At 36.5% G+C, this 17,574-nt stretch overlaps 1 protein-coding gene across 2 annotated transcripts; it reads left to right on the forward strand.

Moving 5' to 3' along the window:
• Positions 1-553: 553 nt before the first annotated feature.
• rbm17 (RNA binding motif protein 17) lies at positions 554-17,161 on the forward strand. 2 transcript variants are annotated; one of them, XM_059326328.1, is made up of 13 exons: positions 554-735; positions 2,316-2,463; positions 3,575-3,691; positions 4,004-4,170; positions 5,170-5,282; positions 5,500-5,544; positions 7,619-7,751; positions 8,548-8,699; positions 9,105-9,155; positions 11,362-11,441; positions 11,663-11,761; positions 11,846-11,918; positions 16,877-17,161. In XM_059326328.1, the coding sequence occupies exons 2-13, from the start codon at positions 2,341-2,343 to the stop codon at positions 16,978-16,980; spliced, it is 1,257 nt and encodes a 418-aa protein (XP_059182311.1). In that variant the 5' UTR covers positions 554-735; positions 2,316-2,340; the 3' UTR covers positions 16,981-17,161. The 2 variants fall into 2 exon arrangements, with proteins under 2 accessions (XP_059182311.1, XP_059182312.1); XM_059326329.1 differs by having other exon boundaries at positions 555-735; positions 11,365-11,441.
• Positions 17,162-17,574: the final 413 nt, after the last annotated feature.

A 17,574-nucleotide genomic window follows, 5' to 3' on the forward strand; every position in this document is an offset into this window, starting at 1 on the left:
TTTTACAGCTACTTCTGTTTTTAGGGAAGTTTAACCCTTTGATGCACAACATGGGTCTAAAGTGACCGGACTGAGTTTTTATTAGGTTAGTTTTTATATTTTTGCAATAAATTAATTTCATCATTCAGTATTCCAGAGTTTTCCTCATTAACTTGTTTTTAATCATCATAAATCCTAATTTTTTGTTTTCATTTCTTACTTTTTGAATAAAAAAACCCTTTTGTATCACTACTCTTCCAATGCACAATGTCATTTTTGACCCACGTGTGTGTAAACTTGATGCAATAATACAAAAACTATTTTTGTCCATAAAGTATGAAAGGAAAAATGGATATAACGATCTGTTGTAAAAAAAAAAATAAAAATAAGAAGATATTCAAACACACAGCCAGCATGAAATAACATGGGAAATTAATGCGGGTCATTTTTGACCCATGTTGTACATTAGAAAGTGTTTATAATGTTGTGCATCAAAGGGTTAAGAGGTTTATACCTATTTTATACAGCCCGTACAGGCATGTTGTGCTCTAGCGGCAGTAGACTGTTTATAGAGTCATCCAGCCGCTAGGGGGCGAAACACTAAAACTGTCTCTAAACGTCGTTGACTGTTGTTATGCTGCTGACTTCCGCCTCGTACAGCGAGGAGCTAACTACGAGCTATATTTAATGTGCCGCTAAACCTTTTTATGTTTTGTGCATTTACGTTTAGTTAATGTCCAGGTATTTCTAAAACAGGTAAGCTAAAATAAATAATATGGTTGTTTAAACATAATTAGTTTCGGACCAGGCAGTAAGTAACCATGTTATCATTAGCTAACATTAGCTACATTGATATTTAGCTTCCTCTACCTCTATGGGTTTAAGATACAGGCATGGAAAAATGTATTACACTACCATTGTTTTCTTCAGTTTATTGTTCATTTTAATGCATGGTGCAACTAATGCTGCATATACATCAGAAGAGCTCACACCTGCTCACATCTAAAGACAAGTGTTTAGAGTTTTTAGTCCCAGCCTAGTCTCACACTGAGATTTTAGACAGACTGTGAATCTTGCAGGTTCACCATTTACAAGACTACAACTAGATTCTTTTAGCAGTTTTTTCCCATCATGCATTTTTCCCCATCACGCTCTTCGTAAAAACTTTCAAAAGGAGGAGAAGCAGCTCTGGGTTCCAGCTGCTCTACAGTGTGCAGTGGTTTGTGTTGGAAAAAGGAAGAAGAGAAGACGCCACAAATTCCCCCTCACAAAGCTGAAAAGGGGTTTCTGTTTTTCTGACATGAAAAGTTGACTGTTTTACAGTAAAAATAGATACAAGGAAGAGTAAAGGAAAGGAAAATTTAGAAATGAATTCATACATTTACGTCCTATTTAATTATAATTCGTGTATACATTTATTTATATATTTTAACTGGGTCTCCTTACTGTTCTCTTTACTAAGAAACAGCACCCCAAAAATCGAAATATATGACATCACTATATTTTTATTTCGGACTGAGCTTACTAGCATTATTGTGATGTTCCTTTTTCCTGTGGAAGTGGTTTTACTGGCCGGTCTGGAAGTGGGGACCTTTCCCCCGCTCATCTATTGGTTGGTGATTGTGTTACGTCACTGAGACTTGAGATAATATCAAACATGTTTGATATGATCCAAACCTAAGACTAGGAAAAGACTGATATGAAACAGAGCACATTACTACCTTAAACTTAACGATGGAGATGACGGGAGCGCCGTGACTCTAGTAAAACTCTTAGATTTACTAAAGACTTTCAGTTTTTATACTGGGACTGTGGAAATGTTTTGGTGTAAGCCCAGCATAAAGGTACATTTATTTGGACAAATATAATGATAACAACAAAAGTTTATTTTAAGAGCTGATATCTCATTTTCCATGGTTTTCTTGATAATGATTATTGGTTACTATTAAGAAAAAACATGTAAAATGTCAAGATATCACCTCTTAAATTAAAGTCTTATGAGCTATTTTTGTTGTTATCATTATATTTGTCCAAATAAATGTACCTTTAATTGTTCCAGGCATTAAAATGAACAAGAAATTTTAAACATAAGGCTGGTCTAATATTTTTTCCATGACTGTGTATAAAATGTTATGTAACACATAGGTATGCTTTGGACAATTAAATATTACAAGTTATTTCGCCATATTGTTGCATTTAACAAAAGGGAACCAGCTTTCTAATTTGACTGCTGCCAAGCTACAACCTAAATTTCTTCAAGTATTGCAGAACAAAGTGAAGCTAGTGAACCTGTTTAGCCTAAGGTTAAATTAAATGAAAATTGTCTCTGTCTGCAGGAAACGGAGACACTGAAGAGCAGCAATGTCGTTATATGATGACCTCGGTGTGGGAGCCAGTGACACCAAGACAGAAGGCTGGTCCAAGAACTTTAAGCTCCTGCAGTCCCAGCTGAAGGTGAAGAAGGCGGCTCTGACCCAGGCCAAGGTAGGTCATACTGTCACAGTAAACAGGGACAATATGGGGATGTTTGGATAACCATAATAGTCATAGATTTCATACTGAAGTGCATATACAGTTAAGATTATAACTGTAACACAAATTGAAAATGAAAAAACATGATATGTACAGGTTAGGGCTGGGCGATTTATCGATATAAAAAATATATTGATATATTTTTAAATGTGATGTGGAATTAGACCATATCGCATATATTGATATAGTTCCTTTTTTTTGGTTTACTTTCTTTATATATAAATGCTGCCCTTACTAGGATTTGTCATATTTAGTTATCTTGTAATGGTCGTTATTCTTTTCTCATATAAATGTATTTATTTCAGAAAAAGATTGGCCTATTTTATTTCATAGGCTATTTTTATTTAAGATATTTTTTTATTTAAACGTGCACTTTATGGAGCTTTGATTTGAAAAAAGGTACTCTTGTTGTTATACAGTATTTACGTTCACTTAAATAAACGGTTTCAATAAAACTACTTGTGAGATGTCATATTTGACTTTGACTGAACATCTGCTCTCGCTATGCAATAAAAATATCAGGATATATATCGTATATCGATATTCAGCCTAAATATATCAGGATATGACTTTTGTTCCATATCACCCAGCCCTAGTACGGGTGCATCTCAATACATTAGAATATCATGGAAAAGTCCATTTCCAGTAGTTCAAGTCAAGTATTGAGTCATATAGATGACATACTTTTTAAAGTTGGTCTTTTGTAATAATCATATTTTTTGAGACACTGAGTTTTAGGTCTCTATTAAATATAAGCCATAATCATTATAGTTAGAAGTAAATAAATAAATGAACACATGAAATGTTTCATTCTGTGTGTAATGGACCTATATAATGTGTTATTTCCACGTTTGGATTAAATTACGGACATAAATAAGCCTTTTTATGATATTCTAATTTATTGAGATTCACCTGCAAATGTGCTCTAAATGCGCATGAAAAAGTATTCAGAATGCCAAACAACGATGATCTATACATGTGTACATATTAAATTATTGTGTGTGTGTGTGTGTGTGTGTGTGTGTGTGTGTGTGTGTGTGTGTGTGTGTGTGTGTGTGTGTAGACCCAGCGGATGAAGCAGACCACTGTCTTGGCTCCAGTTATTGATCTAAAGAGAGGAGGCTCCAGTGATGAGAGACAGATCACAGACACTCCTCCACATGCTGCCGCGGCCCTCAAGGTCTGTCTAATCCACTGAACCTGGTTATCAGTGATGGTGAAATCTTCTGTGTGTATGAAAATGCTGAGAATGTCAAAGCTGCTACATTTTTTCTCTTGAGTTGATTAGTGTGGATCTTAGCCAAAGATGAAAAGTAAAATTGTTAGTACATACTGTTATTAACATGAAACAGAGCAGTGTGTGGGGCTGTGATGCAGCTTGCACAAAGACATTTACAAATAAATGTAAATATAGATATCAAAATAACTCTACAGCTACGTCTGTGGATGCCATCTCTAACTCACACCTTTGTTCTTCATGTGCGTGCTTCAGGACACTGTGCCCAGTGGTTTCTCGTCCGGCGATGTGCTGATCCCCTTGGCAGACGAGTACGATCCAATGTTCCCTAACGACTATGAGAAGGTGGTGAAGCGACACCGAGAAGAGCGGCAGCGACAGAGGGAGCAGGAGCGGCAGAAGGAGATCGAGGAGAGAGAAAAGTACTGTCATGATAGGTCTGGGCGATATGGACCAAAAGTCATATCCTGATATATTTAGGCTATTTTCCATCTTTAACAGCTCTGCTACTAATTCAGCCTTGCCTGCACTTTGCATCTATTCTAAAACCCTTTAACCTTGTTCTCCTAACCCCTAGACAATGATAAAAACTAAGCTAAATCCACAACACACATTCATTATGGATTAAAGGAAAAGTTTGACAAATTGAAAAGGAAAAAAACAAGATGAAAATTTAGCCTTAAGATGAATAACAGAAGTCATTATTGTGGCAAACTTTCTCTAAATATTAACATAGCATCTCAATTTAATGACATATTATCAATAGGGTTGGGTGATATGGACCAAAAGTCATATCCTGATATATTTAGGTTGAATATCAATTTACGATATATATCCTGATATTTTTAATGCATAGTGAGAGCAAATGTTCAGTCAAAGTCAAATATAACATGTCACAAATAGTTTTATTGAAACCGTTTATTTAAGTGAACATAAATACTGTATAACAACAGGAGTACCTTTTTCTTTAAAATCAAAGCTCCATAAAGTGCACATTTGAATAAAAAAATATCTAAAATAAAAAAAAATAGGCCAATCTTTTTCTGAAATAAATATATTTATATGAGAAAAGAATAACGAACATTACAAAAGAACTAGATATGACAAACTAGTAAGGTCAGCATTTATATATAAAATATTTTTTTAACAATATATCAATATATGCAATATGATCTAATTCCATATCATATTTTAAAAATATATCAATATATCTTTCGTCTATTCAGGGTTCTGGTTCTTTAGGCATCTGGAAGTGCGTGCTTGAAGTCATAAAATGGGATCAAACGGAGAGATGTGCTTTAGGCTTTAGTTATTCATTATGTAAAAGTAATTTGTGAGGAACTAAAGAACAAGTCTACTGCACTGATTTATTTATAGGAACACAAAACTCCTGATTAAATGTTGAACCTGGTGTGTTGCAGGAAGAGGAAAGACAGGCACGATGGCGGAGCTCCGAGTGGTTTCTCTCGTTTCCCTGCAGCAGAGGGCGAATCAGACGAGGAGGACGACTACGAGACAGAGCGGAGGAAACGAAGTGAGTATTTTACTCCACTTGGCTTACAAAGGTGGCACCTAAAGAAATACTCATCATCCTTGGATGTTTCAATGTTTTCAGAGCCAACAGTGCCTGGATGAGTTATTCTTTATTTGTTAGAATCTGACCTGTAACCAAAGTGTCGTCATGTTTAGCAAAAAAACAACAACAAAATTCCGTTCTCTAACATTATGCATCTCTTGTGTCTCTTTGCCAGGTGGAGCAGCTATCGCCCCTCCTTCTTCACTTGTCGACAAAGACGGTAAGTGAAATGATTCATCATGTTGTGATGGTTTTAAACCACTAACTCGTTTTAGGAAAAGGGGGGAAAAAACTAAATATGTTCATCAAAATCAAAATGACTTTATTTATCCCTGAAGGTAAATTCAGTTAGTCTGGTAGAATCTCTGTTAGAATGAGACAGTCTGACGGCTGTAGGAGAGAAGGATCTTTTGTATCTCTCCGTCCTGCAACAGAGAGAGAGGAGTCGTCCACTGCTGTTTCTTTGGTCCATAAAGGTTTTGTGTAGCAGATGATCTGGGTATTTCAGGATGGCCTGGAACATGTTGACAGGTCATCTCTCCACCACCTCCTCCAGTGTGTCCAACCTGGCTCCAACCACAGAACCAGCTCTTTAGACCAGTCTGTCCAACCTTCTTCATCTCTGCGTCTGATGCTGCCTCCCCAGCAGACTGCAGCATAAAACAACACACTACCACCACAGACTGATAAAACATCTGCAGCATCTTACTACAGATGTCAAGAGATCTGAGCTTCCTTAAGAAAGAGAGGCGGCTCTGCCCCTTTTTGTAGAGAGTGTCTGTGTTTAGGGACCAGTCCAACTTATTATCCAGGTAGACACCTAGATACTTAGAACTTGGCTACACCTCCAAGGTATTCACTGGCTGAAGGGGGGCTTGAACCTGTGGAAATCTATAATCATTTCCCTAGTCTTTGATGTGTTCCGTAGGAGATAGTTCTTGTGACTCCAGTCACTGAAGGCTTTTATCAGATCCCTATATTCCGATTCCTGTCCATTCCTGATAAACGCCACAATAGCAGTGTCGTCGGAGTACTTCTGGATGTTGTATTTGAAGTCTGCTGTGTACAGTGATTCATGGTGATCTTGTATGAAACAACAGTGAGAAAAATTCTCCCAGGATTTGGATAGTTGGTGGAAATTGAGGCTGGTGTAACCTAGTTTTCAGTGGAACTGAAATGTGAGGGGAGGAGTTTTCCCAGTGGTCAGTTCAACAAAAAGTGCAATTCTTGAAAAAATCTCAAAGTCTAAAATCACCAAATTTAGCTGTCACTAAATACCAAGTCACAGCATGGATTTCCCATGCAGCAGCTCAAGGTCTTGGTGTCTTGATGTGGTATTTTTGAGGGATTTTTACAATTTTCTAAATCAATTCTCAAGAAAAAAAAAAAAAAAAGGGTGTAGACGTATGAGACATCATTGCAGTATGTGATAAGCCTTCATAAACTCATATCCCAGCTTTCAGATTGTGTATCCCACTTCTATGTGGCATCTACTGTTGCCCTGCTGTCTCCCCCTAAAAATCCACTGCCCCTAACCCCTAATTCTTTGTAAAAGGGAGCAGAATGTTAAAATAAGAGACTAAACACCAGCCTTTTTCTTACACAAGGATTTAATTATGCACCAAAATATACAAAAATATAGTTGTATCTCTTAAAACTGCTGGAATTGGAATTACTATTATACTGGTGTTCTGATGTGTGGCATATAACATATAATGAATAAAATAATATTATACTGGTTAGATTGTTCCATAGATCCTGCCACCTTGTTAACACTGCCATTGTGTCTATTGTGATCCTTCTAGCCAGCCTGCAGCGCCGCAAAGAGCAACACATTTTCTTTGTTGTTGCTTAAATTTTATTTTTACTTCAGTTATTGTGTCGTATTGCTGGAGGGTTTTAGTGGACACATCTGAGTAAAAAAATCCAGGGCCATCTTTCATTCCCAGTCTGTCCCTGAGCTTGTGTAACACTATAATTTGGAGTTTCCTAGTTATGTTAGTGACGTTAGTAGTCTGTTTAAACAGCAGTGGTCTACAGCAGAGGGCAGCATTGTCTACATCTTCAGAAGCATCTTTAACACTGAATATCAGAGGAAAATGACAAGGAAAGATAATCAGAGGCAGGGTGTTTTTTTGCTTTAGTGTCATTAGTTTTTCACAGAGCTAATGTATTAAAAAACAACAGAATACATAATTCATGCAAAAATATCAATGTAAAATTAGGATTTAATATAGCGTGTGTGTGTGTGTGTGTGTGTGTGTGTGTGTGTGTGTGTGTGTGTGTGTGTGTAGGCTCGTACAACTACGAGGATGAAGGTCGTCCTGCCAGAGGCTCAAAGGCTGCCATCCCTCCACCTATGTATGAGGACATCGATCGGCCACGTTCACCACCCGGACCAACCAGCTCCTTTCTGGCCAACATGGGGTGGGTGGGACACACACACACACACACACACACACACACACACACAGAAAGACATGCAGTCACTCACAGCAGGCAATTTATATTTTTGAGAAGTAACTTGAATTTATTTCTAGTAGAAAATGAAAATGGTACCAATAATTTAAATGCAGATCTTGAGCAGTCATTGATTTGATTGACAGCTGCATCGGACACTACCCAGCTCTGATTGGTTGTTTTTCTATGGAAGCAATGGAGGAAACTTTCAACAAATGTGAAAAAATATTATTTATTTATATGTATATATATATATATATACATATATATATATATACAGTCATGGAAAAAATGATTGGACCACCCTTGTTTTTCATTTAATGACTGGTACAACTAAAGGTACATTTGTTTGGACAGATATAATAACAACAAAAATAGCTCATAAGAGTTTAATTTAAGAGCTGATATCTAGACATTTTCCATGGTTTTCTTGATAATAACCAAAATCATTATCAAGAAAACCATGGAAAATGGCTAAATATCAGCTCTTAAATTAAACTTTCATTACACTTTAGTTGTACCAGGCATTACATTTAACAACAAATTGCAGAAAACAAGGGTGATCTAATCATTTTTCCATGACTGTATATAAAATATTTTTAAACCTTACCAACCGTAGCTTTAATTTTGGTCAGAAGGCTGTAGGTTTGTTTCAGTCATGATTCAAACATGCAAATCCGGCAGTTTAGACAAACAACTTTAGTATTACAAGAAATCACACTTCTTCAATCCAGATGTTTCTTCTCCATATTTTCTCCCACAGAGGTACGGTGGCCCATAAGATCATGCAGAAGTATGGCTTCAAAGAAGGCCAGGGCCTGGGGAAGCACGAGCAGGGCCTAAGCACGGCGTTGTCCGTGGAGAAGACCAGCAAGAGAGGCGGAAAGATCATCATAGGAGACGCCGCAGAAAAACGTAAGTACTGCCTTTTGTCTGAGTTACAGCAAACATTCTCTTCATGATCAATGCTTTATGTATCTCTGTTTTTACTTGTTTTTTTTTTTTTTACTTTTAACTTTGCTTTCCTCCAAGTCTCTTTTTACCTGTGAACTGCATGCATCGACCTTTTGCTCATGTCGTCTCCAGCCCATGTTAGTCGTCTGCTCTCAGTCTGTGACTTGAACTTGTGTTTGGTTTCACTTTTGATCCTCTCATGTGTATTTTTGCTCCACAGTCATCAATGAACTTCATGGTGTCATTCCAGGATCAGTTTTATTGTGACTTTGTGTGCATGTCTTTACATTTTGTGTACTTGTGTGTGCGTGTGTGTGTGTTTTTGTTTGTGTGTGTGTGTGTGTGTGTGTGTGTGTGACTGAGCAGCAGGGTCCAGCCAGGCAGGTGCTGCTGAGACTTCAGGCGTAGGCTCTGCAGGTGGGCCTTCACTCTCATTTTCTCCCTCTCCCATTACACAGGGTGTTCTGTTCTGCTCGTCTTATTTTAGAAGTGTGTGTATGTGTGTTTGCATGTGTTTTATCCATGCTTATCTAGTGTCACGCACCGTTACCTAACTGAAATGCTTTGTGTCTGTTGAGTTTTTTTCAAACCATGCAAAATGTAGCAATAAGTAGTCAGTCTTGCATGTTTTTTTGCTGGATGTGCTAATAATGCTAAAGGTTAATGTGGGCTAACGCTGCAGTCTTCACTCGTTTTTTTACTTAGATTGGCTCTGTGTTTACCACATACACAATCTTTCGATCTCTTATGCATGGTGTTTTTGTCGCCTAACCTGAATTGAAGATGTCCCTTATTTTCCATCTTTAACAGCTCTGCTACTAATTCAGCCTTGCCTGCACTTTGCATCTATTCTAAAACCCTTTAACCTTGTTCTCATAACCCCTAGACAATGATAAAACGAAGCTAAATCCACAAAGTACATTCATTAGGGATTCAAGGAATAGTTTGACAATTTGAAAAGGGAAAAAACAAGAAAATTTAGCCTTAAGATAAGTAAAAGAAATATTGACATAGCATCTCAAATTAATGACATATTATCAATAGGGCTGGGCGATATGGACCAAAAGTCATATCCCGATATATTTAGGCTGAATATCGATATACGATATATATCCTGATATTTTTATGGCAAAGTGAGAACAAATGTTGAGTCAAAGTCAAATATGACGTGTCACAAGTCGTTTTATTGAAACCGTTTATTTAAGTGAACATAAATTCTGTATAACACCCACCTTAAAAAACCCCATCTTGAATAAAAATAGCCTATGAGATAAAACAGCCATTTTTTTTCTGAAATAAATATATTTATATGAGAAAAGAATAACAAACATTACAAAATACCTAAATATGACAAACCCTAGTAAGGGCAGCATTTATATATGAAGAAAGAAAAAATTAATAATTTAAGAAAATTCTTAAGAAAAATAAAAGATGTTCCCAATGTTCTTAAATGATATTCACCTATTTTTTTCTTAAGAATTGTGGTATGTCTTAGGAAGTTCTTAGTTTTCTCACTTAGGACGTTCTTAGATCTTTAACTTAAGATCACTCGCGTGACAATAACACCATCCGACAAGTAATCAGCCAGAAAAACAATTGCAGGCCTAGGGAGTCTATATTGTCTAATTAAGACATGATCAGGGAGAGTAAGAGGATCCATTCTGTCCCTCAGAGGTCTTGGTGGATTTTGCTCCCTAGCTGCCACCCAATTAACTTTCATCTAAAAGTAATAATAAGGACATGGTTTCAGTAAATTGGCCTCCTTAAAAAATAAGTTTATAGTGATTCATTAAGTAGTATCAAAAACAACAACTGCATCTGTGATTTACTAAGAGTACATCGTAGTGTAATCTAGGAGTAGGCCAAGGACATTTCAATTATATGTCAACTGCCAGAATAAGATTTATGTGATACATTAAAAAAAACAAAACTACTCTGACCAACTTCAATGAACAGTATTTGTTAACATATCGTCTAGGGCTAAACTAAATATGAAAGAAATCAAATACATGCCATACAAATTTGTTCAAGTAAATACAAATCAAGACCAACCGTTTCACTGGAGCTGTTTTCAGACTGCTGAGGGCTTCTCTTAAAGTTGTGAGGAAATATGAAAAGAAATCTAAGAACTTTGTTTTCAAGAATCTCATTTGTTCTCAAGTTCTGTCTTAGGAAAAAACTTAAGAAGCATTTTTTTCTGAAGAATGCTTTGTGAATTCACAAAAGTGTTCTTAAGATAAAACTTAAGAGAATTCTTAAGAAAAAAATAAGATGTTACATTAAACCCTCTGCTGTTTAGCCAATTGTTCATAAATGCAGAAATGATATTGCACTGCATTTCGTCAGTCAGCAGCATGTGTAACACAATAAAATCTGACAAAAACAGCCAGACGTGACTGAAAAATCACATTTGTTCAGCAAACAGAACATTTTTTAAAACAGGGTTTGAACTACAGATTTGCCAAATTGTTTCATTTTTATCACACGTATTGACTCCAGCTCAATACAGTATGATAAAACTTATTGTTGGGCACTTTCAGTTGCTCCATCCAGCTCAGCAGCAGCCTCTGAATATTCTTTTGAGGAGAAATAAAGCATGACCTTTGTCCTGTTTCCATCCAAGCAGCAGACTCTTCCAAGAAGTCAGAGGCCAACCCGCTCACAGAGATCCTCAAAAACCCAACCAAAGTGGTCCTGCTCAGGGTATGTGTGGGCGTGTGATTGTGATGAGTCATCACCGTGTGTTTCACCAAATGCAAACAACAAATCTCGACTGTTTAATCCAAGTCTGGAAATGAGCCACAAGTCAGAAAATGTAGACAATACAAGACCTTTGAGTGCAGACTTTCCAGTGGTTGCATCAGATTATTATTTTATCTTCTGTTGTCCCATGCAAGTAGGCCTGACGTCTGTTTGTTTTGTAGAACATGGTGGGCCGAGGAGAGGTGGATGAAGACTTGGAGGGAGAGACGAAAGAAGAGTGTGAGAAATACGGCAAAGTGGTAAAATGTGTCATTTTTGAGGTGAGAGAAGAGACTTAATGAATAAATGTGAAGTGACTTTCCTGATCAAACAGAATTATCACAAAACCCCCCTTTGCTTCTCAGATTGCAGTTGTACCAGATGATGAAGCTGTCAGGATATTTCTGGAGTTTGAGAGGGTGGAGTCAGCCATCAAAGGTCAGTATTTTTGTTGTCATCTCGTGCAAGATCAATGATGATGATAAGTCCACTTATTTTAAACGTTTTAATTAGGGCCAGGACTCAATTAAAATAATTAATCTAATTAATTAGAGGCTTTGTAATTAATTAATCGAAATGAATTGCATTTTAATCGCATATAAATATTTGACATGAGAACAGTGAGAAGTAATTTTTTTTAGTATACCGTTGAATAATGACTGAATACATAAGCTTAAGCAACAAAAATATTGTTTATTTTTGTTCAACAGTCCAACAGACCAGTGCAATTTTGCCATTACGTGTAGCAATAGCATATTTAGAAATATAGTACATTTCAGAAATTCAGGTAGCCTATAGGTAGGTAGACCTTCTGTAAACTATAATACTTTGGTTTTAGGGTCATAGCTCTAAACACAACCATGCTCTTATCGACGCTTCCATCCGTTGGTTTTTTGTAACAAAATGTCCCATCATCCACAGGGCCAACCAAAGCGCTCTCATCAGCTTCTTCCTTCATGTTCACTGTGGTTTGTTGTTGTCTGAACTCATGAACGCTAGTTGGTGCTCCAGTATAATCGGTCCGCCTGAAACTCATTCAGTGAGAAACGTTCCGCAATGCAAAAATAATTGCGATGCAAAAATAAGTGCGATTAAAATGCGTCAATTTTTTGTTAAAGTCCCGGCCCTAGTTTTAATGCCTGAGCACAAAACTTGAAGTCTACATGGCACCGGATTTGTCTGTACAACAACACCTGCAAGTGATCTGGAGGACCATTTCTGCCAGTAAAAGAAAAAAAAATTATAAAAATTTTGCCTTGAGATGAAAAAGAGAATGTTGTAAGTCATCGTCATGACAACCTTCTTAAGATATTATTTCAAAATAATGTTTTAGTAAAATAATGACTTCATTGATAAATAATGACATAGTATCTCAAAGTAGTGACTTAGTATGGTAAACTAGTGACATCATTGCAAAGTAATGATGTCATATCTCAGACAAATGGCTTGGTATTGCTAAACAATGACTTTGTTTTATATAATAATGACTATCATAAAATAAAGAGAGAAGATATTGCGCTACAAACTATCTCAAAATATACTAATATTTTGAGAAAGTTTCTCAGTATTTTGCAATTCAAAAAGTCATTATTATAAGGCATAACGGAATTTAAAAAAAATGTCATCACATGAGAGGAAATGCGCTTGGGTCATGTTTCCCTCAAAATGGGTTAAATGTCACAGGATCCCCAGAAGCTCACATTAAAATCTGGACCCTTGTTGATTCTCCAAACTTGATCACTGAAAATCAATCATCACCATCAACATTTCAATTGCATTCAACCATTTCTATACATAAGCGTTTGTTTTATTGGTAGGGGATCAACTTTATGTAACTGAATCAATTTCCTTACCTAGCCTTGTATAACTGATCTAATAGTGTGGGTGAAAGCGTGTCCCATTCTAAATGAGTTGGCCCAGATCAGAAACCAGGTGAGACTCCCTGTGGTGTTATATCATATGTGGCCCAGCAACCCTGCCATCTCCCTGCGGCACCAGCAGAACCGCGCTTACATCACAGCTCTCAGAAAGCGGGACAGACACTCAAAGAATAACACAGAAGGCCTCAGTCATAACGAATTGTGTTAAAGTGTCACACTGTGTGAGCCATTTCTTTAGATGATGATGAAACATTTTATTGCTCCCAGAAGAGAATATCTTTGCCACGTTCGTTTCATTGATAAGGGGCTCAGAGGTCATGATTACACAGCCAACGGTTGGAGATGACTTTTAAATTCAGTGTACGGCTCAAAGACTTAGACAAAAGAGTCTGAACCCAGTTTCAACTCATTACCTCCACCAAGGAGGTCATGTTTTTCGCTTGGTTGGTTGGTCTGTTTGTCAGCAGGATCACAGAAAAACTGCTGGCCAGATTTTAATTAAATTTGGTGGAAGGATGTAGCATGGGCCAAAAAAGACCCCATTAAGATTTGGAGGGGATTAGAGTCACAGGGTGGATCATTTATTGTTTACAGTGTGAGATAGGGCATTTGTGCTGTCTTCAAGTGGTGTCAGAGTTATTAGAAAAATAGAAAAAATTCATGTGAATGCAGGGTTGGAAATAAATACTAGCCACCAGTGAAATGCTGGTTAAATATGCAAGTTGATGCCAGATTTGTTTCTCTTACTAGGTCAAGGTTACGTTTATTTGTAGAGCACCTTATACACAACCAAGGTTGACCGAAGTGCTTTACATAAATGAATAACAACAAAAAATCCAAAAGATGTATAAATGAATAACAATGAAATCAAAGATAAAATTAAAAAAGACAATTGCATCAAGTAATATGTAATATGAGATATACAATAGAGCACACAAAAACAATTTTCTTCTCACACAGGTTGGAAAGCCTGGGAGAAAAAGTGAATTTTAAGAGAAGATTTAAAAATGTCCAAAGTCTCTTAAAATCAATTCTGAAGCGCACAGGAAGCCAGAGAGGCCAGAACTGGGGATATGTGTTCCCGTTTCTTTGTGCCTGTTAAAAGACGAGCAGCAGAATTTTGCACAAGTTGTAGGCGTCGCAAAGGCACTTCTGATCACAAAGCCAAACAAATATTGGTTAAAAAATCTAATCTGTAACTGGTTTATTTTGAAATCTACCAGTCACAGTTGCAGGTGACTGTTTTTCCAGTCCTGCATGAGCACTCACTCAAGTCAGAACAACAACTCGCCACAAACTCATTCCTGTGGCGCTGTATAGCTGAAAGCCGCTTAGCTTAGCATAGAACAAAGACTGGGACCAGGGGGAAGCTGCTAGCCTGGCTCTCTCCAATCTCCGTAATGTAAATGTTACATCCTGTTTGTTTACTGTAAAGACAAGTTGTGGGTTTATCAGAGTTATCTGCTGAACTGCTTCTTGGCCGTGGTGAAGTTCCACAGTTTTTCCTGGCTTCCGGTAATATACAGTCATGGAAAAAATGATTAGACCACCATTGTTTTCTACAATTTCTTGTTCATTTTAATGCCTGTTACAACTAAAGGTACATTTGTTTGGACAACTATAATGATAACAACATAAATAGCTCATAAGAGTTTAATTTTAGAGCTGTTGGCTAGACATTTTTCATGGTTTTCTTGATGATTACCAAAATCACATATCAAGAAAACCATGGAAAATGTCTAGATATATATTACTATATTTGTCCAAACAAATGTACCTTTAGTTGTCCCAGGCATTAAAATGTACAAGAAATTGAAGAAAACAAGGGTGGTCTAATATTTTTTTCCATGATTGTAGATGTAGGTTCATATTTATCGTATAGACATGAGACTGTTTTTGGCCATCTCATCTACCTCTTGGCAAGAAAGCGAATAAAAGGATATATCAAGATGTTTCCATACACAGCTGCAATGTAAAAATCTTGCCGTCACAGTCTAATCACTGCAACATAACATCCAGTGTCAGCATAGTGAATTTGGTGTGCACACACTGTATTGTAAAGTACTACATGAAATGTGCTGACTTGGCCGATGGTGACTGTTCTCCAAGGAGAATGGATTGGACCTATCAGCTGAGTGTAACACACAAACAATATGAGGGTGTTCATTTTAGTGATTGAAGGTCAACGCTGCCAGACAACATAGAATGAACACAAAGTTGTCCTTTTTAAAGGAAGGTTACCGTAGTGTGTGGAGCAAACACGTGGCATATCTTGGGAATCAACACTGATGTCATTTTTTTCCTTTTTTCTCAGAAGTGGAGCCAAAGCAAAGTTGTTTTTCTTTTAGGGCTTTTATCAAAGACTCTTAGGGCAAACTGTAAGCATCACTCAGCTGCTTTTCACAAAAGTTTGTTCCACACAAGTTTAATATTTTTTCTAAGAACAAGCGAGACAGCCACTTGAAGGTTCAAGGAGAAAACTTAAAAAAACAATCCTGGCTTTATTAAGTAGAAGTATTTCTCTCCTTCCTAGTGACATTGCATCAGCATAGTTACAGCTAACTGTGCTAACAGGAAGTGCATTATAAAGTCTGAAGTGGTTTTCTGTAGGCCTGTCACGATAACACATTTTTTTAGGACGATATTTTTTCACGATAAATTATAGTATTGTTGTATCTATGTTGTTTTAGTTTTATAACTACATCCTTTTCCACAGCAATTAATTTATTAATCTCCAATATTAAACATTGGAATTGAAATGTGGAAAAGAAATATTTAAATATCCTAGATAAATTAAACAAATAAATAAACTACAACCAAAACAAATGACATAGACTTTCAGGCTCTGATAACAAAACATTGCAATGAGATAATCATTATGTATCATATTATTTTATTATTAAACAGGGTTCATACGGGTGCTTGAAATTTTTGAAAATGCTTAAATCTTAATGTTGTGTTTTCAAGATTTGAAAAGTGCTTGGATTTTGGATTTGTATTTCTCGTGCAATCATATGTTCAATGAAAAAAATACTAAATTGAATATTGAGGTTAGCAAACCGTACTTTTGGTTGTTAAAAGTGTAAAACCATCGCTGTCTGTATGGTTGAGTGAAATTACCCAGTACTCATCTTAAACATGCAACTTACAATCGTTGTAAGGTCCTGGAAAAGCTTGAAAATGGAACTTGAAAGTCCTTTAAGTGCTTGAATTTGACCACTCAAAAAGTGTATGAACCTCGATTAAAATAACATATAAACAGCTGAAATGGCTGCTTGGGAAATCCTTGCAGCATTACTTTACACACAACACAAAAAAGCAGAAAAAGTCACGCATGTAAACGACAATATATTGAGTCCAGAAAAAAAGTGTCCATTTTTCTATATCGAACAATAAGTAGATATTGTGATTATGGTGACAGGCCTAGTTTACTGTAATCTGACCATATAAATCCTGTTGTTAAAAGGTTTATCCGTGTACTTTGGTACTGACTAGCCTTAACTGTCTCTCCTGCAGCTGTGGTGGATCTGAACGGACGTTATTTCGGCGGGCGAGTCGTCAAGGCCTGCTTCTACAATTTAGACAAGTTTCGGATTTTGGACCTCGGCGAGCAGGTCTGATCCTCCTCTGGCCACCGACAGACACACATCATTTCCTCACTTGTACATAAACCTTTTTTATATTTCCTCAACAGCAGTGAAGTGTCTGTATGTAGTGTTGAGTTAATCTTGTAGATTTCTTTTTCCTGTCATGAAAACATTAATACCTTTATGTCAAGACAAAATAAAGGCTATAAATTATCTCTAGTTTACAGTTTTCTTTATTTTTATATCAATGGTCTTCATGCAGCAAAATTCCCTTAAGATTCTTATATTTTCCCTAAACGAAGAACTCTACACTGCAAAAAAGGTGTGTCTAAAAACGAGATAAAAACACTAAATCTGAGGGAAATGATCTCGCTGCATGCACAGATAATTTCACTTGACAAGATTTCTTAAATTAAGATTATTAAATCTAGAAATAAGCATGTTGAACACTTAAAATAACAGATTAACTCTTTAAACAAGATAAATTAAAGCTGCAAGCAGTGATGAACTGGCCCGAGCAGAGTGCACTGACAATTATTTAATAATAACTTCTTACCAAGATAAAAAAAAACTTTAGATTTAAAAGTGTTAGATATTTTCTTATTTTAAGTGTTCAACATGCTTATT

Source organism: Centropristis striata, chromosome 22, assembly GCF_030273125.1.
Source record: "Centropristis striata isolate RG_2023a ecotype Rhode Island chromosome 22, C.striata_1.0, whole genome shotgun sequence".
Taxonomy (NCBI): domain Eukaryota; kingdom Metazoa; phylum Chordata; class Actinopteri; order Perciformes; family Serranidae; genus Centropristis; species Centropristis striata.

What these genes read in the sequence shown, in the direction of transcription:
- rbm17 (XM_059326328.1), top strand. Translation starts at nt 2,341, where the DNA reads ATGTCGTTATATGATGACCTCGGTGTGGGAGCCAGTGACACCAAGACA. An exon ending in GACAGAGCGGAGGAAACGAA is followed by an intron (nt 5,283 to 5,499) that starts GTGAGTATTTTA and finishes TCTCTTTGCCAG; the next exon opens with GTGGAGCAGCTATCGCCCCT. An exon ending in AGGAGACGCCGCAGAAAAAC is followed by an intron (nt 8,700 to 9,104) that starts GTAAGTACTGCC and finishes GTGACTGAGCAG; the next exon opens with CAGGGTCCAGCCAGGCAGGT.